This window comes from Budorcas taxicolor, chromosome 5 (assembly GCF_023091745.1).
Source record: "Budorcas taxicolor isolate Tak-1 chromosome 5, Takin1.1, whole genome shotgun sequence".
Taxonomy (NCBI): domain Eukaryota; kingdom Metazoa; phylum Chordata; class Mammalia; order Artiodactyla; family Bovidae; genus Budorcas; species Budorcas taxicolor.
Window position 1 is genome coordinate 15438328 of NC_068914.1, and position 24923 is coordinate 15463250.

A 24923-nucleotide genomic window follows, 5' to 3' on the forward strand; every position below is an offset into this window, starting at 1 on the left:
TTTTTGAAGCAATTCAATTAGAACGGAAAGAAACCAAACCTCATAATTGGAAACCCAGTGAAAACGTAGATATTTTCTCTTTTTTTACTTGGTAGATTTATCAAGATTCTCCATGTCTTAGAAATACTACTGCCTCCAGAATGATAGTTATGGAAATTAACATGGCATGTCAGATATGGTTCGCTGAAACCTTGCTTTAGTTCTTAGAAACATGGCTTTATAGGACTGGCATGTTTCAGGACTGCTGTCAGGATATGATAATTTAATAAACCCAAGGGTACACTAAGTATTATGGAAGCATCTGTGAAACTAGTAAGTTAGTGGACATTTCGATTCTCACCCATGTCTACATACTGTATTAAAAAAACTTCCCACAAAGCACAGTCCCAATTTGGCTCATATGAGGAAGTAAAAATGCTGTGGTTTACCTGAAAACATCGCAATGACCACTTTGACAGACTGAATGAATTAAAGATATTTGAATAATTTTATAGAATTCTGTTCTTCTATCACTGGCACTAAACTATATCATTTCACCACTGGGCCTGATTCTCCATTTTAACACCTTTCTACAAAATCTAATTCTTGAATGATATAACAAAACAAGCATATAGACACTACTAGAGAAGCGTTAGAAATCCAGAATGGACATTTTTAATACGGAACTATAACTGGAATTATATATCACTTCATTCACTATTTACTAAACAGGGGTTACTGACCTGCGCTTCATTAAATAGGAAAAAGTCTTCTTATATCCATGAACTATCAAAAACTCTACAAAAATTTTATGAGTAAATCTATCTTTCTGGAATGGTTCAAAACTCAGAAAAAATTAAAATCTACTATACTAAGCAGATACATCTGCCTGAGAAATGCTGGTCTACATTTTTAGGCAAAATAATATTTAAAGATTTAATTTAGTTTATTATCACTATCAAATTAAACAAATATTAACCTTAGAAGAAACTACATATCTGTAAAAATATTTATTTTTATAGGATGAATAATGGAATATATGGGACTCTTTTAGTTTGTGTATATGTATGTCTTTCTGAAAAGACTGAGCCAAGATATTTTTGGTGAGTTACTATATATTCATATTTTGTTTTGATTGTGACTATTTCTGTCATGTCCCTTAAACTTAACAATAATAATACAAGTTGGTCTTATGTTATTTATAGAATGAAGTAAGAAATAATAATTTGAAAAATAAATACATAAAAAGACTAGTCAGGACAGCAGGGTTAAACAGAGGTGAGAGATTAGACAAAATCTGTGTTTGGGCTAAAGGTATTTACAGGGGAAGATGGAAGAGAGAAAAGTGTTCAAGGGTTTATCAAAATTTAAACAAAAACTTGTGCCAGTAATCTGTACATGAGGAATGCAATTTGGAAGGGTATTAATCTATCTTTTAAAACATCTTCAGTTACTTAGGATTTGCTAATGCTCCTAATTATATTAGGACAAAGTCAGTGAAAAACTTAATATGAATATATCCAAGGGGTAGGGAGAAAACACACGATAGACCCAAGAGGTTAGAGTCAAATGAGCCCTGTTATATAGTTTAGAAACCTATACCGATCTGAAATTAGATGATAGCAAATATGAATTTAATAGGTCTAAGTAAGTACTGAAAAGGAAGAAAACTTTTTCTCGTCTTTTCATCCCACTTTACCAAATATGATTTTTAAAGCTTCATCTACTACACGTGATAGTACACGTCATCCACTAAGATCAGAAAAAGAAAAATTAAGTGCTATTGTAAAGAACTGACTCCAAAACAGGTAATATTATATTTAGAACAAATAAATGAGAACAAAAGATTAAAAGCCACTCTTTACAGAGTATCTGCAAAGGAGAAATAGGTAAAAGGAAGAAAACAAAGAATAGAACTTATTATGACTTCTACTACGTGTGTCAAAGAACAAAGAAATTAATTCATTATCTAATTAGGAAAACTATATAATTTATAGCCATAATACTTGAATCATACAAACAACTATACCATATGGATATAAATTGAATGCTGGAACCATGGAGAGTAACTACGAATGGGTACAAAGTTTCTTTCTGTGGTGACATTACAGTTTTAAATTTAAATTATAGTGATGGCTGCAGAACTCTGAATATATCAAAACTAACAATCACCAAACTGTACTTTAAACAGATGAACTTTACAGGATATAAATATCTCAAAAAAGCTGCTATAAAGAGACTAAATCCAATTTTATTTATCTATTGTAGAAGAACAGACACAACAGAACATACGGCTTAAATCATATTAAGCTAGAAAGAATGTACAATAAAAGTTGTTAGAAAAAAGATATACATCTACAGATACTAGACTGTTTATGTCCACTTTATATACAATATCAAAGACATGACAACTAGCATACTGTCATCACAATGCTTATAAATTTCCCCTCTTAAACATGTTTATTAAAGAGATTTAATAGACATTTTCTCAAGCAATTGCTGATTGACCTGAAATATATCAACTGAAGCAGAAACACTTCAGTAGATGGTTTATTAATTCATTTGGGGTTCTGTCTAAACAATTAATTGTTATACATATACATATGGTAGCTCAGTGATAACAAATCCACCTGATGTTGCAGGAGACGCACGAGACACAGGTTTGATCCCTAGGTCGGGAAGATCCCCTAAAAAAGGAAAGGGGAACCCATTCCAGTATTCTTCCTGAGAAAATCCCATGCAAAGAGGAGCCTGGCCGGCTACAGTTGCAGGGGTCACAAATAGTTGAACATGACTGAGTGCACACACACCCACATATAAGAACCTATTGTCTTAACAATTAACTGCTATCCATATGTTTATACTCTTACCTTCTAAGGCAATTAGCACACAGTGTGGTTTCCAACATCACATAAAATTCCAAATTATAATTCTTAATTATAAAGCCACAAGTTTAAAACACAAACACTTTCAACCTTTATCTTTCTATCTTTAGAGTCCAAAGCTTCTTTAATCAATACTATCTTACCTCTACTGAGCAAGTAAAAAGATTATTCTGTTTAGCTGAAGACAACTTTAATATTCCATATATTCATCCCTCCTACTATAGAGTTTTATTTTTGATACCTGCTAAAAATGAGACTCAAGAAAAATTACAGGCATATAGGAGTAAACTGGCTTTCCAGGTGGTGCTATTGAAACCACCTGTCAATACAAGAGACATAAGAGATGCATGTTCAATCCCTGGGTCGGGAACATCCTCTGGAGGAGCGCATAGCAACCCACTCCAGTATTCTTGCCTGGAGAATCCCATGGACAGAGGAGCCTGGCAGGCTACAGTCCATAGGGTCACACAGAGTCGGACACAACTGAAGCGACTTAACACAGTACAGGAGTAAACTGCCCAACTTGAAGAAAATATCTCTATATATTTTTCACAAAGTATTAATTTAAAAAGTGAAACTGTTAGAGTTTAACTTGCCAGAAAAAAATTCTAGACAAGCTGAAAACAAATACAAATAGAATTTCTAAAAATCACATTCTCATTTGAAAAATATTCTAGTGTGAATCAAAGGTTCTCTCTAATAAGGAAGAAGCAAGAGCAGTAATCATTTGTGTAACTCACTGGACAGATAAAACATTCAGAAAATTTTTTCAGCTTAAAAACTGAACTCCAATGCTAATGTTGAAGAAGCAAAAGAATTAACAGTCTTTTTCTCTCTATCTTGTATCCAAGTTAAAGATGGATGTCTTTTACCACACAGTTTGGGGTTTTACTTGAAGAGATGTCAAATTTGTACATAAAACTCTAAATTCCTGAATGACACAGATTCATATGTACAGCACCCCCCTTATCTGTGGAGAATACATTCCGAGAATATCAAGGTATACTTGAAATTGCCAATAGTTCTAAACACTTTATAGACTACATTTTTCTCAGCATCACTATTCTTGCACTTTGGGGCCATTATGAAATACCAGTTATTTGAACACAAGCACTGCGATATTGCAACAGTTGACCTAATAACTGAGATGGCTACTAAATTACTAACAGACAAGTAGTGTACAGTGTCAATGTGACGGGGAAAAGGACAGAGCAAGACGGCACAAGACTTCGTCATCCTATGCAGAATGGTGCTCAATTTAAATTTATTAATTGTTATTTCCAGAATCTTTCATTTACTATTTTCAGGCCAAAGATGATCATGGGTAACTGAAAGCACAAAAAGAAGAACCACAGATAAGGGTTGGGGGTGAGGTGGGGGGATTACTATACTAAATGTCAGAAATTAAACACAAATATGTAATGCTCCAGAAAGAAGGGGAGAAAATGTTTCTTATTTTATCCTTTGACTTTATAAATGTGAATAGTTAATGTCACCTATAAGGACATTGTAAAAAAATTTTTTAAGCTTAAAAATTCATAGTTACTTCCTAATGAAGTCAGTGAAGCAAAACAGAATAGTATAGTCAAAACTTTCCAATATAAAAATGCAGGAATAGGACTTCCCTGGTGGCACAATGGATAAGAATTTCCCTGCCAATCCAGGGAACACAGGTTCAATCCCTGCTCCGGGTAGATTCCACATAAAGCAACTTGGTTGCCATAAAGCAACCAAGTCCGTGCGCCACAACTACTGAGCTCACACCCTAGGGCCTGAGCGGCCCTGAAGCCTGAGCAGCTAGAGCCTGTGCTCCACAGCAAGGAAAGCTCGCAAACTGCCACTAGAGAAAGCCTGTGTAAAGCAACGAAGACTCAGCTCAACTTAAAATTGAATTCAGAAAATTTTTTAAGTTTCTAAAAAAAATGCAGGAGTAAAACCAAATGATGGTCTTTAATTTGACCAGTGCAATGGGAGTTTCAAATACATAAGCACTGAAAAACTGCATTTAGAACACAGATAAAATGAAAAGTCAGAGATAGTTCAACCATCCCAACTCCTTAACTAATGATCTCAGAAGATTATGACAAAGATTAATAAATTTCAGAAATGCCTTGAATTCATTCATAGCTAAAGGTTTTATCAACAGATTAAGTGACTTATTAAATCAATTCTTGCACACAAAATAGCTTAAATTCTTTTAAAAAATACATTTGTTTATTTACTCTGTCAAAGTTGATTCACTATAATAGCACATTTCTCAGAAGATGATATTACAAAGGCTTTTTCTATGGTATAATAAGTGTATGGTAACGAGTTGAAGTGTCCATACTTAAGCAAAATTTTTCTATTTTCACCTATCCAGATGTTTTGGGGAAAGAAGTATAAATCTCACACATATATATAATATATATTAAATAGGTATCTTTCATTCCCTTGTACATTAATTTCTATTAGGTTACAATTACAACACAAATTCATTCCTTTTCATTAGAATCTCTCTCAAATTTTCGCACATTACAATATTAGATGACACTAAATATTGAGTATAATCAAAATGTCTTTAAAATTCTAATCATGTTATATACTAAGTGTATTTTTTTAGCCAATGTTATCTGAAGAAAACCAAATCCTGAAAAAAAAAAAAGCAATTATCTTATTCCATTATACATTCATTCTAATTTGCTATTTAACATGCACAGAAAAAATTTCTAATATGAAAAATCTCAAATATATGATTTCCTAGACTACATTTCTTATAATTTATCACACTTCATTTTAATTACTTTAGTTATTGCTTTCACAATATCAACAAAGATATTTAATTGTAACTGAGTCCAAGTAACAGTTCTATTAAGATAAATTATTACTAATGCCATTATTAAGAATTTTAGTAGAAAACTCAACCAGGCTGAACGAAGTTATGACCTAAATAATTGTCACTGAATACTAGTCGCCCTTTATGCACAAAAGATCCTATTTCTTACCATGTATTAACTCTATTCCTTTTCTCTAAGCATGTACACTTCTTCAAACCATGTTTCCTCCAATCATCCATAATCATATCTCCCATCATTCCAGAAGCAAACCTTACTAACATTTAAAACCTTACCTTCCAGAAAAATATACTACCCAAAATGGTAAGACTATAGGCTGTAACAGATCTATGATAAGCCATTAAAACTGACAACATTACAGAAAGACGAAAATATGCACAGGAGTCAAAGGAGAATCCAAATTACTGGCCCTGCATTCTCAAACAATTACTGACAAACTATGACTCACTGTTTTTTTCATTTATGGTGCTTCAGTTTCAATCAGTAAAAAAGAACACACACACTAGGTGACTCAGTTTATACAAAGTAAGTAACATGGCACTTGAAGCTCTTGTTAACCTATTTCTTAAATATCACTTTGATCTCTAAATTAAAAATTGTCCCTATAGAAGCCTAAACTTGCAAGCTGATTAGTGTTTTACAATGTATTTGACATACAGAAACTTTTTCTCATTAAGAATTCTTCAGAAATAATGCATTAACTTCTATGCAAAATCCCACTGTACTCACAATGCAGGCCAAAACACTACAAAGAATTGACTGAAAATGTTAGAAAAGTTACCATAATATTTTAATTATACATGGATGACAGTTATCTATTAGCTAAGAACTTTCGCATTTTTAAATGATAAAATGACATTTTATCATTTTACAGAATTTTATAGAATCTACAACAATAACTTACACAGTTTCTTAGGCTGAATGAACCTTAAAATTGTTCAAATTCAAAAAAGAAGCTTAGGTAATCTTACAGGAAAACAAAAAGTCATCTAAAAAAAGGAAAAACAAAGCCAGGAGATTTCTAATTCTAACCAAGATGAAAACAGTGAGAAATGGATTTATCTTCCCATTTTAAAGAACAATAAAAATGAGCAAAACATATCAAACAACAACTTTGAGAAACTGGACAACAATCATATGAGAGACAAGATCAAGTGATCTCTACAACTATTCAAACTTAATTACTAGAGAGAATTTCCAGGTTGCAGTCAAGGCAGAGAGAACCTAAACAGAGTCCAGTAGTCTGCAATCAGGGAAGCCACGGCAGGTAGCACATGCAAGGGTAATACACTGAATAGGAGAGAGCCATTTGAAGAAAGAGGTACAAGATGAGAACCTGAGATCTGCAAGCCTTTCCCATCAAGTATTTAGCACATGTGCATGAAGAAAAAACCCAATGTCAAGGTAAGAACCAGAAAAAAATACGATAGAACTTGCAGACAAGGGTATTAAAACAGGTAGTATAACTATATCCCTTAAGTTTAGAAATGGAGGTAATTTCTAAAATTTCATACCTTTTACTCAGGTAAAAAGCATGAATATGTAGAGCAGACACAGCAGGAGTTAAAAACGCCCATTATCAAACTTACAAAGGGAAAACTACAATGTCTGAGATAAAAAATACATTGGGTGGAGAGAACAAGATGGCAGAGGAGTAGATGGATTTGGAGTACATCTCTCTCCACGAATACATCAGGAATACACCTTCCGACACAGACGTCCATGTGGAACACCAGCTGAGAGCACACAGGAGTACCTGACCAGTGGAAAAGATTATATGGAACCATGCAAAACTCAGCAGGACAGAGGAACTAGAGGGGAAAACAGGAGTGTTACTAGGACTGGACATGCCCTCAGTGGGTGGAGGAGCTGAAGCAAGGGTCCGATCCCCACATCAGGGCAACTGTCTGAGTCAGAAGAGAAACATTTAAGGCTGAGAGTGAAAACGATTATCTGCAGCCTAAATGGATTGAGAATCAGACAGTCCTTGCCGCAGCCACATGTATCCCAGACAGGGACACAGGTCCCCTAGAAGGTGAAGCGGCTGGGAGCCGGAGCTTAGGGATCCTGGAGCAATCCCAAGGCAAGGGCTGCTGTTGACTGTGGACAGATGGACCGAGGAGACATCAGGGAGGAGACTGAGGTAGGAAATGCCTGTGGATGAAAGCCAGGCAGCCACGGAAGCAAGGCAATACTGCTGAGTGACACACAGTGGGTGGAGCCACCACCATAGCCTCTCTCTGCCCACATGCCAGCATCAGCATCTGAACAACCGACAGGCTGGCCCATCAAGGGCCTGACACACTGAACTACAGAGTAGGACATCCCCCAACCCCTTTAAGTGCCTGATGTGCCGATCTACAGAGTGGGACCCCAGCCGTGGGGGCCCCTCTATCTGCCTGATGCAGTGAACAACAGATAAGGACCCCAGGTAAGGGAGCCCTCTAAGTGCCTGAACAGGCAGAGATATGGAGAAAGACTAGTCAAAGAGGCCTTCTGATCGTCAGCTACCACAGATTCAAAAGAAGGCTGATAGGGCCATAACTCCAGCGGCTGAGGCACTCTGTGTCCCTGCACACTTGGAGCCACCAGGGTCCCCATGACCCAAGCAGCTGCGCCACCTTCATGTTCAACCCTCGCTGGGGCAGAGCTGCTACAGGCAAAAAAAAAAAAAAAATGCCTTGCCTCTATGCACACAGGGTCACTTTGATCATGTCCAACTCTTTGGGACCCTTTGGACTGTGACCTGCCAGGGTTCTCCGTCAGGGGGGTTCTCCAGGCAAGAATACTGGAGTGTATTGGCCAATACTGGTTGCCATACCCTTCTGGAGCACTGTATTTCCTGCTGCCCTAACCACCAACTTCTCTGAGTACCTGGTGCTGCCAGAACCCCTGCGACCCAAGCAGCTATACCACCTCTGCACCTGGCCCTCACTAGGGCAGAGCCAAGTCCTCCAGGGCAGCCTCAGGAGCAAACCTCAGGGGACAATCCACATGCAGAGGTGGAAATAAAACTACAATTGAAACCCAGGGGCAGTGTGGCTAAGGAAGAAGACCCAAAACCTTCCCACCAGCTGTAGAAGCTACAGATTAAATCCACATGATCAACTAGGCAGACTCTGTGTCTATGGAATATATAAAACAACACTGAGAGCTCCCACAAAAGAAAACACACTAGTTCTGATAGCTGTGGACACTGGAGGCAAGAATATGAAGGAATAGAACCAGATTAGAATCTGAGCTGCCCCCACAGCAAGGCCAGAGACCAGCACAGTGTTGGAGGGCATCCTAGGGAGGTGAGGGGGACTGTGACTCCCAGCAAGGGAAACAATCCTGACAGCAGTGACTCAAGAAAAACATTTGTTATTGTTATGTTTTGATTTGTTCTGTAGTGTCTTTTGGATTTTTTTTTTCCTTCACTGCTAACCCCTCCCACTGTAGTTGTCAATTTTAAGGGCACTATGAAATCTATTAAGCTTTGAGTTTGTTTTTTTTTTTCCAATCACACTTTTAATTGTTGTTATAAACCTCTGCCTCTGCATTGAGCTTTTGCAGTTCTGTGGAGTTTTCCTCTTTTTTTTCCCTTTTCTTTTAATTTTTTAAAACCTATTATTATTTTTTCTACATTCAGTCCTTTGTCTGCTTTTCCTACTGTTCTTTTCCCCGTGCAGTTAACCTTTAATGTATATAAATCTTCATGTACCTCTATTTAGCTTTGCATATCTATTCCTTCTTTTCTTTCCTTTCCTCTTAACATATTTCTTAGTTTTGCTTTCATTGCTTTATTCCCCAGTTGGCACCTTGCTTTAGTTTTGTTTTCCAGTTTGTGCTTTAGCTAGTTTTTGTTATTAACTAGTAGATATAATTTTTGGTTTCCTTTCTTTGCTGGGTCAATCTATTGTACTTTATTTTTGTTGGACTGTTTTGATTTAGCTTACGGATATATATGTGTGTGTGTGTATATATATATATACACACACTCCATTATTTTAATTATTATTTGCCTGATTTTGTAACTATCATTTGTCTGGGGATCATCTCTGGTTTCTCATTTTTGGGTAGGTGTTTTAATCTCATTTAATGCCATAACAAACCACTTGTGGAATCTTCGTTCCCGACCAGAGACCAAGCCCCGAGCCTTTGGAGTGGGAGCACTGACTCCAAGGCCTGAGACTACCAGAGAACTAACTCTAGGGAGTATCAAATAGTGAGAACTCCCACAAAAGAAACCACTTGAATATAAGACCCAGAATCACCCAACCAACAGTACCACCCTGTGCAGGACACCTCATCCAAACAACAAACAAAACGAAAATACAAACCCAATCATCAGCAGACAGGATTACCATGTCACCCAGCTTTGCCCATCAGAGAAAAAACAAACAAACAAAATAACTCAGCATAAATTTCACCCTATACGAAGCTTAAGCAAGCCACTGCACCAACCTTAGTGGGGCAGAAACCAAAAGGAAGAAAGAAATCAACCTTGAAGCCTGCAAAACAGAGACCTCAAACACAGTAAGTTTAAAAAAAAAATAACAATGAAAAGGCAGAGTAATACTACACAAATGAAGGAACAAACCAGAAACACAGAAGTCCAAATAAATGAAGACAAAATAGGCAAACCACCTGAAAAAGAATTCAGAATAGAATAATGATAGTAAAGATGATCAAAAACCTTGAAAACAGAATGGAGAAAATATAAGAATCAATGAACAAAAACCTAGATGAATTAAAGAATAAACATACAGAGACAAACAACACAATTACTGAAATTAAATTACTCTAGAAGGAATCAATAGCAGAATATCTGAAACAGAAGAACGAATCAGTGAGCTGGAAGATAAAATGGTGGAAATAACTTCTGAAGAGCAGAAAAAATTAAGAAGAATGAAAAAAACTGAGGACAATCTCAGAGACCTCTGGAACAATATCAAACTCACCAACATTTGAACTACAGGAGTCCCAGAAGAAGAGAAAAAGAAAGGGTATGAGAAATTTTTTGAAGAGATTATACTTGAAAATATCCCAAACATGGAAAAGGAACTAGTCAATCAAGCCCAAGAGGCGCAAAGAGTCCCATACAGGATAAACGCAAGGGGAAAAATGACAAAACACATACTAATCAAACTAACAAAGATTAAACACAAGAAAGAATATTAAAAGCAGCAAGGGAAAAGCAACAAGAAACATACAAGGAAAACCCCATACATTTAATAGATGGATCTTTCAGCAGAAACTCTGCAGGCCAGAAGGAATATGGCAGGATATATTTAAAGTGCTGAAAGGGGGAAAATCTACAACCAAAATTACTCTACAGGCAAGGATCTCATTCAAAACTGATGGAGAAATCAGCAGCTTTTCAGACAAGCAAAACTTAAGGGAATTCAGTACCACCAAACCAGCTTTACAACAAATATTAAAGGGACTTATATAGTCAAGAAATACAAGAGGAGAAAAAGATCTACAAAATCAACCTCCAGACAATTAAGAAAATGGTAACAGGAACATATATATCTATAATTACTTTAAATGTAAATGGATTAAATGCTCCAACCAAAAGACACAGATTAGTTGAATGGATCAAAAACAAGACCCATATATATGCTGTCTACAAGAAATCCATTTCGGGCTTAAAGACACATATAGACTGAAAGTGAGAGGATGGAAAAATATATCCCATGCAAATGGAAAGCAAAGGAAAGCTGGAGTAGCAATCCTCATATCAAACAAAACAGACCTTAAAATAAAGAATATTAGAAGAGATAAGGAAGGACACCACCTAATGATCAAGAGATCAATACAAGAGGAAGACATAATAATTGTAAATATCTATGCACCCAACATAGAAGCACCTCTATACATAACACAAACACTAACAGATAAAAAGGGATAAGTGGACAATAACACAATAATAGTAGGAGACTTTAACACCCCACTCACACGAATAGACAGATCATGAAAACAGAAAATGAATAAGGAAACACAAATCTTAAATGATACAGATGAGATGGATCTCATGGCTATCTTCAGGACATTCCATCCATATGCAAAAGAATACACCTTCTCAAGTGCACATGGAACATTCTCCAGGATAGAGCACACCTTGGGTCACAAATCAAACCTCAGCAAAAAATTGAAATCATATGAAGCATCTTTTCTGAACACAACACTATGAGACTAGATATCAATTACAAGAAAAAAACTGCAAAAAACACAAACACATGGAGATTAAACAATACATTTCTAAATAACGAAAAGGTCACGGAAGAAATCAAAAGGGAAATAAAAAAATTTGTAGAAACAAATGGCAATGAAAACACGACAACTCAAAACCTCTGGGATGCAGCAAAAGCAGTTTTAAAAGGGAAGTTTATAGCAATACAAGCCTATCTAAAGAAACAAGAAAAACACTGAATAGACAACCTAACTTTACACCTAAAACAACTGGAAAAAGAAGTCCAAAAAACAAGACAAAATAAAACAAAACAAAAATAGCAGAAGGAAAGAAATCATAAAGATCAGAGCAGAAATAATTAAAAAATAAATGAAAGAAACGATAGCAAAGATTAATAAAACTAAAAGCAGGTACTGTGAAAGATAAACAAAACTGACGGACCTTTAGCAAGACTCATCAAGAAAGAAAGAGAGAAGAATCAAATCAACAAAATCAGAAATGAAAAAGGAGAGGTTACAACAGACCATGCAAATATACAAAGGATTATAAGAGACTATTACAAACAACTATATGGCAATAAAACGCATAACTTGGAAGAAATGGACAGATTCTTAGAAAAGTTCAATTTCACAAGGCTGAAACAGGAAGAAATAGAAATTATGAACAACCAAAATTACAAGCACTGAAATTGAAGCTGTGATCAAAAATCTCCCCAAAAATGAAAGCCCAGGACCAGATGGCTTCACAGGACAATTCTATGGATAATTTAGAGACGGGCTAACACCTATCCTTCTAAAACTCTTTCAAAAAATTGCAGAGGAAGGAACACTCCCAAACTCATTCTATGAGGTCACCATCACCCTGATACCGAAACTAGACAAAAACAACAACAAATAAGAAAACTACAGGCCAATATCACTGCTTAACATAGATGAAAAAAACCTTAACAAAATTTTAGCAGACAGAACTCAGTTCATTTCAGTTCAGTCACTCAGTCGTGTCCGACACTTTGCGACCCCTTGGACTGCAGCACACCAGGTTTCCCTGTCCATCACCAACTCCCGGAGTCTATCCAAATCCATGTCCATCGTGTCAATGATGCCATCCAACCATGTCATCCTCTGTCGTCCCCTTCTTCTCCTGCTGTCAATATTTCCCAGCATCAGGGTCTTTTCCAATGAGTCAGCTCTTCACATCAGGTGGCCAAAGTATTGGCGTTTCAGCCTCAACATCAGTCCTTCCAATGAACACCCAGGACTGATCTCCTTTAGGATGGACTGGTTGGATCTCCTTGCAGTCCAAGGGACTCTCAAGAGTCTTCTCCAACACCACAGTTCAAAAGCATCAGTTCTTCGGTGCTCAGCTTTCTTCATAGTCCAGCTCTCACATCCATACATGACCACTGGAAAAACCATAGCCTTGACTAGACGGACCTTTGTTGGCAAAGTAATGTCTCCACTTTTGAATATGCTGTCTAGAACAGTCATAACTTTCGTTCCAAGGAGTAAGAGTCTTTTAACTTCATGGCTGCAATCACCATCTGCAGTGATTTTGGAGCCCAGAAAAATAAAGTCAGCCACTGTTTCCACTGTTTCCCCATCTATCTGCCATGAAGTGATGGGACCGGATGCCATGATCTTAGTTTTCTGAATGTTGAGCTTTAAGCCAACTTTTTCACTCTCCTCTTTCACTTTCATCAAGAGGCACTTTAGTTCTTCTTCACTTTCTGCCATACGGGTGTTATCATCTGCATATCTGAGGTTACTGATATTTCTATCGGCAATCTTGATTCCAGCCTGTGCTTCATCCAGCCCAGTGTATCTCATGATGCACTCTGCATATATGATAAATAAGCAGGGTGCCAATATACAGCCCTGACGTACTCCTTTCCTGATTTGGAACCACTCTGTTGTTCAATGTCCAGTTCTCACTGTTGCTTCTTGACCTGCATATAGATTTCTCAAGAGACAGGTCAGGTGGTCTGGTATTCCCATCTCTTGAAGAATTTTCGACAGTTTGTTGTGATCCACACAGTCAAAGGCTTTGGCATAGTCGATAAAGCAGAAGTAGATGTTTTTCTGGAACTCTCTTGCTTTTTTTGATGATCCAGAGGATGCTGATAATTTGATCTCTGGTTCCTATGCCTTTTCTAAAACCTTCTTGAACATCTGGAAGTTCACGGTTCACATACTGTTGAAGCCTGGCTTGAAGAATTTTCAGCGTTACTTTGCTCTCACTGTGAGATGAGTGCCATTGTGTGGTAGTTTGTACATTCTTTGGCATTGCCTTCTTTGGGATTGGAATAAAGACTGATCTTTTTCAGTCTTGTAGACACTCCCGAGTGTTTCAGATTTGCTGGCATATTGAGTGCAGCAGTTTCACAGCATCATCCTTTAAGATTTGAAATAGCTCAACTGGAATTCTATCACCTCCACTAGCTTTACTCGTAGTGATGCTCCCTAAGACCCACTTGACTTTGCATTCCAGGATGTCTGGCTCTAGGTGAGTGATCACACCATCGTGGTTATCTGGGTCATTAAGATCTTTTTTGCATTGTTCTTCTGAGTATTCTTGCCACCTTTTCTTAATACCATCTGCTTTTGTTATGTCCATACCATTTTTGTCCTTTATTGAGCCCATCTTTGCATGAAATGTTCCCTTGGTATCTCCAATTTCTTCAAAAGATCTCTATTCTTTCCCATTCTATTGTTTTCCTCTATTTCTTTGCATTGATCTCTGAGGAAGGCACTCTTATCTTTCCTTGCTATTCTTTTGAACTCTGCTTTCAAATGGGTATATTTTTCCCTTTCTCCTTTGCCTTTAGCTTCTCTTAAACAGAATTCAACAAAACTGAATTAGCTTACTGCCTTGAGAGAGTTCCCAGCCCACTAAGTTGAGGAGATAGAGCTGAGAATCAAGGAAGACCAGAGCAAGTAGACATCAGAGGCCAGATATCCAAGAAGCAAAAGCTTTACAGAGAATCCTGGATATGTGCAAAGGGTTTGCTTTTGAACATTCACCAGACCAGAGCCCAGGAAAAAATGATCTAAAAGTATTACAGGGAAAAGGATTATACGATAGTTTTAGGCACACAGACCTCTGGAAATGGTACTTTTTTCCATCATTTAGAGCAAAAAAACTCATAATTAACAGGGCACTGCCATAAGTATAGCTAAATCTTGCTTCAGTCATAGGGATTATTTAGCCTTAGAATAGGGTTTCTTAAACCTTGGCTGTATTGATGTTTACAACTGGATAATCCTTTGTTGTGTGGTTCTGTCCCATGTATTGTAGGATGTTTAGCAACATTACTGTCCTGTACCTACTAGTAGCAACCCTTAGTCATCACAATAAGAAACTTCAAGTGTCCTAATACAGAAGTACTCTGAGACCCAATAGGAGGTGATGGATGTTGAGGCAAAGAACATATTTAAAGAAATAATGGCTGCAAATGTTTCAAACATAATAAAAACCATAAGTCCACAGCGCTAAGCAGTTAAACCCCAAGCACAATAAACATGAAAAGAAAACTGAAACTAAAAACTGAAGCACAATAATCAATTGATCAAAATCAGCAATAAATAGGAAATCTCTAAGAGGACACAGAATCAGGGGTGTGTGGCATGTGACATCCAGAGAATCAAAATTTAGGATATCAGATTTCTCATCAAAATAGCGCAAGTGACAAGACAGTAGAGCAACATTTTCAGAGTACTAAAAGACAAAAACCTGTCAAACTAGAATTACATACCTGGCAAAATTTTCTTTTAAAATGAAGGTGAAATAAAGACTTTTCAAGTATAAAAAAATGGAAAGAATTCATCATCAACAGACCAAAACACATGGAATGCTAAAAAAAAATGGTTTTCAGGCAGAAGGAAAATCATACCAGGTGGAAATCTGATTCTAAGCAAAAGAAATGAAGAGCTCTAGAAATAGTAATTAAATGAACATATATACATTTATTATTTAAATCACTTTAAAAGATATTTGATGATTTCAACAAAAATGTTATAGTGTTTATCACATGTAAAAGTATAATATGGCTGTGTATGGTAAGTGAATAATGTATTAATAAAGCTATTTTCAAAAATAAACACAAAATTAGAAAATAAAATGTATCACAGTGATGGCATAAAGACTAGGAGGGATGAAACTGAAGTGCACTACTGCAGGGTTCTTATACCATGTGTGATGCCATACAGCATTATCTGAAGGCAGATTACAATGTTTCAAATATATATAACACCTGAAACAATTGCTAAAATAACAACAACAGATAGTTAGAGATATTAAACCAACAATGGAGATAAAAGTACTGGATTAACCCAAAAAAGAGGAGAAAAGAGAAAACAGACATTAAAGAACAGATGGGACAAATACCAAATCTAACCATATCAATAATTATATTAAATGGGAATGGTATAAACATTCCAATCAAAAAGTAGCCCTTGTTAGGATGGACAAAAAATAAGACTCACTAGCATGCTGCCTACATGAGATCCACTTTAAAGAGACAAATAGGTTACAAGTAAAAGAGTGGGAAAAGATATACCATAATATCAACAGTCAAAAGAAAGTTATATTGGTTATATTAATATCAGACAGAGTAGAACTGAGGACAAAGTATATTATGAGGGATAAATATTTCAAAATGATAAATGAGTCAAATAATCAACCATATCCATTTATGCCCCTAATAAAAGAGTTTCAAAATATATGAAGAGAAATCAGAATTGTAAGGAGGAATACACAAATGCATAATGGTAGTAGGAGGAAGATCCTTGGAAAATCTCTATATTTAGGAAAAAACAATACATTTATAAATAATCCATGAGTCATATACAAAAGCTAAAGAGAAAGTAGAAAGTATGACAAACTAAATGAAAATGAAAACATGATATATCAAAATTTGTGAGAGACAGTCAAAAAAATGCTTTCAGAGAATTTTACAGCACTAAATGTCTATAGTAGAAGAGAAAAGTCTCAAATCAATAAATAATTCTTCCAAAGATGGAAGAGGGGCGGAACAGAACGAAGGAAGAGGAGTAAATGAGTGGCAAATGAAATTCAAAGTAAACAGAAAAAAAGAAAACCTAAAGAACAGAAATAAAAACCAACCTGACCTTGCACTGCCCATAAGAAGTGTTAAGGGACAATGAAGCAATGTCCACAAGGCACTTTGTTTCATAAAATATGACACCAAACAAGGCGTCATTCACATATAAAAACAACATGAAAATAAGCTCAAGAAGAGAGTTCTTAGTCTCTCATTGGTTGGGAAATGTTTAATGAATGCAGCCAATTGAGGGACAGTCAAAGTAAACAATAAAGGAATGGGGTAAACGGGGTAAAGAAGCAAATAGTTAGCACTTAAATCATTTAAATATAGAATAAGTCTGTAACAATTATGGTTATAGAACAAAATGTAAATTTTTAAACACTTAAAATATAAGAATAATTATAAAAAACCAAGAAGGAAGATGAAATATAGCAATAATTTGCTGACTTTTCACAGCACACTAATATTGCTTAAAAAGAAAACACATGGTTTATAAAATTAATGGCTCCAATCTCATCTTCTTCATCCTTTTCATATCTTTCCTAAATATCACAGTCTTAGAGGGCTACTGTAACAATGTTTCTTTCAATAAACAGACATGTCAATCTGATTCGAAGGTAAAGAGCAACTAAGGTTTACGTTTTCAAAAATCAATTAGCTACTAATATAACTAAGAATCCCTAAATATCTACTAAGAATTTGGTTTAAACATGGAAAATTTGAGTTTATATGCCATAAGTGGGACACTTTACACCAAAAGAGAATGCTGGTGTATGCATAATCTATACTTCAATTTTTATAAGACAATTTTTTGCTTTCAATTATAGATTCAATGCATTATGTGACAGAGAAAATGATGAAAAGTTTTAAATTTTTTTAATGCTTCAATAATTCATGGAAGAGTGAGCAAAAGTCGAGTATGTAGATTTTGATTATTTTGTGTAATGCAGACAGACATTTTACTTATGGAAATATGCTGGATATACTGAACCGCTTCTTTAGATCAAGAACCTTTTATATTTAAAAGAGCTCCCACAATTTCAACTTTTTGAACCTCCAAAGTTTACAATGATGATGTGAGATGACTACAAACCCCTACAGAACCTGAAAGTGTTAGAAAGCCCATCTGATTTCTTGAAATAAGTACAGATATATCTATCAACTCAATCTAAATTTGCAGTTTTCTCACTAAGACTAGACTGGATGCTCTGAACACAAAGAAAATTAAATATTTAAAAGAACAGCTGAAAGTCTGTAGAAATAACATTACATTTCTGAAGAAATATCACAGATTTAAATGAACAGTAATTATGTTCCTAGTTGTTAAGCAGAATAAATATTTGTTGAATGTTCACCAAGACTATATAGCATTGTAAGTATCCGGTATGAATCTACTATTTCCAGAACTATTTAAATAGTCAAATCTGAACAAACTATAGATTTACTTGGCAATGTGAAAGAGCATTCTTTTATGAAATTGCTGACACAGAAACTAAGAGACAACAGCTACAAACTGATGAATCAACTGCAATCTGTTTCGATACTTGTTTCTGGCTGAATACACTACACAAGTCTCAAAAGTAATTCAACTTTATTTTTTTGATCAAAACTGATCACTCTACACTTTATAAAAAACTTTTAACACTACTAAAAAAATTCTATCTACCTGAAGTTGGCTAGATGTGTTACAGTATAGAATTGCTACAATTATTTGTTGGTTTCAAATGGGTCTATACTGCTACAAAAATTTCACTCATGCAAAATTGGCAAGATGTGTTATATGTGCATAATCATTAAAATTATGAGTTGTTTCCAAGTTACCTCATAACTTGAGGTCCAGTGAATATATTGACATACAAAGAATTATAACTGTCAGGGTAAAAATATTTTTGTATCATTATATATTGTCAAATTTCAGTCAGTAAATATAGCATAAATAACAACAAACTTTAAACCATGTGCTCTTTGACTTTCAAATAAGAGATGGTTTAAGATAATGCATAGACCCCCTTACAGCTATACTACAAACCCTTGCTACCAAGACATTAATGAAAAAATGCGACAATTTTGAGAAATAAAACAAAACAGAAGATAACACAGAAAATTTTTTGAATTTTGAGATGTTTTTCTTACATAGTAGCAGAAGACATAATGTGACTTTCCTCTATATAATCCTCTCAATGTAAGCATTTACTTGACAGCTATAAAGGAGATAGGATTTGCTATCCAGAAGGATCAATACCAACCTTGTAAAGCCTACAGCAGAGCACATAAACATGCTGTAGGAGACATTAACACTAGACTGAAAGAAATAATTATATTTTCAATAAACATGTTCTTACTGGATAATCAATTTTTTACACATCTTACCAGCTGTTTCACAGCTCAGGTAGTAAATGGCAGCAGCTGTTATATCAAAACCATATATGCATATGAAGTACTTGTAATTTTTCAGAGGTATCTACTTATTTTTCATCAGTCACATTTAACTCATATTAAATAAAAACAAGATTTTCATAGGGTGATTAATTCAGGAGAATTTTTATTACAGTCTTATTTTAGAAATGAATTCTTAACTAATTATTTTTATGTCAGAAGACTTAATAATTGAAATTACATGCTGCCCTTATTCTGATATTTAACAGATTTGTCATGATCAATGTCTCTGAAATATTAAATTAAAAGGTGTCATGGTAATTACTATGGAATAAATACTAATTAAGATTTTTTAGGCAAATGAGCTCAAACTGTTTGCAGTGAACAATTATATTACTAATATTTTCCCACACAACACATGCATCATTCATATGCAGCCCACAACTGGCTAATTTCCAGAATTACTTCAAAAGACCTTAACATTTAATACAGAATTTGTCACTTGGTTAAAAATATCTATATATAATGTATACAAAAGAAGGTATACTTAAAGGTAAACAGTTCAAATTATGTTACCACAGAATGATCATATTTCTGTTCTCAATTTGTAACAGTGAGCCCAAAATATGCTTTGAGATGGGTATATAATTTGTAGGATGAGACAATTATTTTTAAATGTACATCAACAAACAACTATAATCTATAGTAAAAATATGTACCAGAAATTTGAATTAGTCAAATACTTACTGCTATATAATAAACTCTTGCTTTGTCTACCAATATCCAGTTTTTCTCCATATCAAGATGTTTTTCCTTTTTGTAACAATTGGCAGCAGCAAGATTAGCTACAAGGGATCTAAAACAACAACAAAATGTAAGTAGGCTTTTACTTACAGTCACACCTGTCCTGTAATTACACAGTTAACTATTTTTGCAACTTTTGTTTTCATTTTAATTTTTCTTTTTAAATTTTTTTAACACCAAAAACATTTTGTATTGAAGTATAGCCATTTAACAACGTTGTGACACTTAGAGGTGAACAGAGAAGGGACTCTGCCAAACATATATATGTATCCATTCTCCTCCAAAACCCCCTCCCATCCAGCCTGACACATAACATTGAGCAGAGTTTCATGTGTTATATAATAGGTTTGTGTTAATTATCCATTTTAAATATAGCAGCATATATATGACCTTTCCAAAGTCCTTAACTATTCCTGGACTATCCCATGGAACCTCCCCACAACCATGAGTTCATTTTGTAAGTCTCTGAGTCTTTTTCTGTTCTGTAAGTAAGTTCACTTGTATCATTTCTTTTTAGATTGCACATGTAAGGGATGTCATATGATATATCTCCTTCTCTGTCTGAAATACTTCACTATGACTTTCATTTTAATTCTTAATTCTTCAAACTGCTGTATATTGATTTTACTAAACTAATGTTAATTTTGTTTTAAAAATTTTGTAAGACATCTTGGTTACCTTGATAAAAACAGACATTAATCTAAATATCATCTAGTATTTCAAGAAACTAGCATTTAAGCTTCCTTTTGATACTAACATGATAAAATTATCTACCCTCTACATTTTAATAGTTCAAAACGCAGGTAAGAAATAGCTACTATATAGTTATACATAAAAAATATATATGCAACTAAAATCTTCAGTTTTTAAGTATCAACAGAATATCCATTGATATTTAATGCTTTAAAAGCCAAGCATGAGATTAACTTTGTAAAACCCACATATATATGTAGACCATATTTACTATGAGAAATTAATTTGCAATCATTACATTTTATGCACTATAACATTTAAATTATTTTTTATAGTTGAAAACTCCCTGTGCTGATCCAGTTTTGCAGCTGAAAAATCTAACCACAATACTACACTTAAAATTTTGCTGCCAAGTATCACATACAACTTTTTATTATTGTCTAACAATTAAACTTAACACAATAATTGTTTACATTACATACAAAAATACTTTTCCTTTTCCTACTGATCCAGAAATAAGAAAACACAACTTGCCAATTTTTCCAACTTTTTTGGTAACAGTTGTGATTAAAAAAAATGGAAAGAAACCCACAAATATATAATCACTTAAGATTTTGATAACATGGTTAGATTCTCTTTTGAAAAAATCAATTATCTTCAAAAACATATTTCTACTCACCCATATGCCAACTGAGTGACTAACTGAAGGATACATTCTGTTTATGTTCAAGTGGATTAATGAAAATAAGCATGATATGCATCAATGCATGCATATATAAAATAACTATATTACAATTTAAGAATAACCACTCAATCTATAAAATATATTTTAGTAATCGTGACTCCTGCAAAATTTTGGCATAAAATGGTTACTAAATAAAAGCAAATACTTTTAGTATGAGCTACTAAATTCTATTCTGATAATAAAACTACTCTTTGGTAGAAAACTAAATAGTCCTCCAAAAGAATATACAGGTATTTTTACTATCCAAGTGTATCTGGTCTAGAGTTTGGAGAAAAAATCCTGGTTAAGAAAAATATTGCCTTAATCTGAGTTTGGGATAGTAGAAGTAAGGGTTTCTAGCTCTATTTAAAAGTTTATCCAAATTTATTAAGTTCTACAATTTGGAAAATGAGTTAGATAGCAAAGGTTTCCCTCAGTTTCTGACTTCCAATATTACCTAAATAATACGGATAACGCAATTCATATGAGTATATAAATTAAGCTGCTGACATCTGGAAAACCTAGTATTATCACAAATGCTCTTTAAAATAACAACATATAAAAACAATTTAGCAATTTTAGTGTAGCTTGAGTGGTAAAACAGGCAAAAGTCGATCCATTGCTCACTAACAGGAAATCTCTGCATCTGCCTACTACAGGTAATTTTAGAAAAACTGTGAAGAGGAAAGGTCTAATTAAGTATATCTCAATATCTCAACAATTGATGGTTTTATTTATTACAAATACTATTTTTTGTTGGTAGGAGAACTTTACTACTTTCCTGTAACTTTATTTTTTTAAATGGTTTTGGTACCATAACTATTTCTGAAAGTTTTATTTTAGCTATTTCATGACTACTGTCTAGAATAGTCAAGGTTTTCATATACGTTTGCAAAGTCAAAAGTGCGCAAAAATAAATGAAGTAAAAAGAGGGAATAGAGCAAGGGGAGCAGAGATAAGGTAGGAAATAAGGAAAAGAAGATAAGAGGCGAGAAAGAAGAAAAAGAGAGACAGGAAATGGGGGAGGACATACAGCATTTCTAGTATAAGGTATGTAAAGTATCGAGTGAATTGTTATTTTAAAAGAGATCACCTTTGTGGATTCTAACAATAACAAAAAAAAAATCATTTTTTTCTTTTTCAATGGAGGAAAAAAGCTCATGCTGATAAGCAACATGGTAATGTTGATGTTAGCAAAGCATGAATGTCCTGAAGATATACCCCATGAAACTGCAAAAGGCACAGAAAGAGGCAATGCATGGCAGGCTCTGACAGACAGCGTTCAAGTTCATAGAAAGAAAAATCTTCTGATAAGCAAAGCTGTTTAGAAATGTAATGGCTTGTTTTTTGAGTAGTACACTACCCATGACTGAAGTTGTTTAGTTTGGACAGATAAATATCTGCCAGAACTGCTTTAGATGATGTAATCCGTAAGAGACTAGATATAATGTAGTATTTTATACATGATAAAATACATTAAAATATATTTTATATATATTAAAATATATATGTGCAAGTATTTAACATTTCAATCTCAGGATACGTAGAAAAGGACAGTCTTCTTAATGTCAGTTTGGCAAGAACCTAGCCATAAAACATTGAATAAAATGTGCTTCATTCTTAACTCTACTTCTCTGGTGGCTCAGCTGGTAAAGAATCTGCCTGCAATGCAGGAGACCCGGGTTAAATTCCTGGGTCAGGTAGATTCCCTGGAGAAGGGAATGGCAACCCACTCTAGTATTCTTGCCTGGAGAATTCCATGGACAAAGGAGCCTGGTAGGCTATAGTCCATGGGGTCTCAAAGAGTCACACACAATGGAGCAACTAACATACACACACATAAAAAGCATCAGCAAGAACACATGATCTCCAAATTTTCATTTCATTGTGCTTCATGGAGACAATAGCAGGTTCAAGAAAGGAAAAAAAAAAAAAACCTTAAGGAAAAGTGATATAAGAAGGGTTTATTAAATATTAAAACCATTATAAACATGAAATCTAAATTCCAAACTCAGATTTGAATTCAGATTTTACCAGCGGTTAAACAGTCAATTAGTACAGAGCTGCCTTCAGACAGCACTGACCTGTTGCCACCAGTGATGCACGCGGCACAAGTTCCCGTGGGCTGCTCATTCTGTTCGTAGTAATGAGCATCCACATGGGCTTCAGCAGCTTTTTTCTTCAGGATCTCCCCAAATTTATCTATCCCAATGCATCCAAAAAATGTTGCTGCTTTGTGTGGCTGCTGAATCATCCACTGAAAAATGGAAACATAAATGATTTCAATGGGTCAGAAAAATGGAACACATAGTTCAGTATTCTGCCATGGATGGTGGCATAAAATGGTTTCTTTGTGAGCAGCTGTCGCTGTTATGAACGGAATTCTATTCTTGTATCACCACTTATGATAACAAATTTGATATAACAACTAGAGAAAATCTTAATATACTTCTTTCAAGGAAAGAGAGAGAGCAGAGCGATTGATTAAGAACTCAGAATCAAAGTCATATAGAATGCTCGGTTACTAATTAGTCTTAATACAGAAAAATAATACCAAGTCCAATAGTGAAGCATTGTCATTAAAAGTCTAGAATCTATAATGAATACCGTGTGGGTTCAAATCTTGCCTTTGCCACTAATTAGCTGAATAATTAAGAGCACGTCACTTAACATTTCTATGCCTCAGTGTCCTCATCTATAAATGGCAAATAATTATATCTCATAAGGTTGCTGGAGATTAAACTAAGTAATTTAATGTATATGCATTGTTGGACAAGGTACACAGCATACAGTAAATGATGTATAGCTGTGGTTGTCCCTATGATATATGTAATTCATATATGTGTATATATACATATATATACACAAATATATATGCTAAACTATGTTCAGGTCTAGTAAGCTGCTTTAAAGACAACTTACTTATTCAGAACTAAAGAGTATTAAAAATTCTAATTCATTAGTCTCATAAACTTTAATTTGCTATAAATTAATGAAAATGTCTTTTAAAATGCATACTTTCTCTTGAGTTGTTATCTTTTCTAATTAGGCTAACTCCTGAGGTTTTTAACACTCGTATTAGTTAAAACAGTCATTTTGTTACTGTAAACATTTATTTTGTTTCTATGACTTTTTAGCAAACTACTCAATATACATAGTCATGATGTCACAATCATACCATATTCCCAAGTATTTGGGGGAGAAAAGAAATGCATGTATCAATATATTCAGTGTAAAAGGGATGAGGAATGTAAACAGATAATGAAGAGAAACCTGTAAGATAAAGATACACTAACTGTCTAATGCTTTAGCAGTCTAATTCTACATATAGGGATTTATCCTGAAGATACACATCCACAAATACAAAACAACATATGCCTAAGTATTC

The 24923-nt window shown here is 34.6% G+C and overlaps 1 protein-coding gene across 2 annotated transcripts in view; it reads right to left on the reverse strand.

Annotated features, from left to right (window-relative positions):
* ADK (adenosine kinase) overlaps window positions 1-24923 on the reverse strand; it is a 540760-nt gene that overhangs the window by 259496 nt on the left and 256341 nt on the right. For both annotated transcript variants that reach the window (XM_052640201.1, XM_052640202.1), the window contains exons 5-6: window positions 23620-23792; window positions 20062-20170 (exon numbers count right to left, since the gene is read on the reverse strand). In XM_052640201.1, the coding sequence (XP_052496161.1) occupies window positions 20062-20170; window positions 23620-23792 (282 nt within the window). The remainder of the gene's footprint in view (window positions 1-20061; window positions 20171-23619; window positions 23793-24923) is intronic.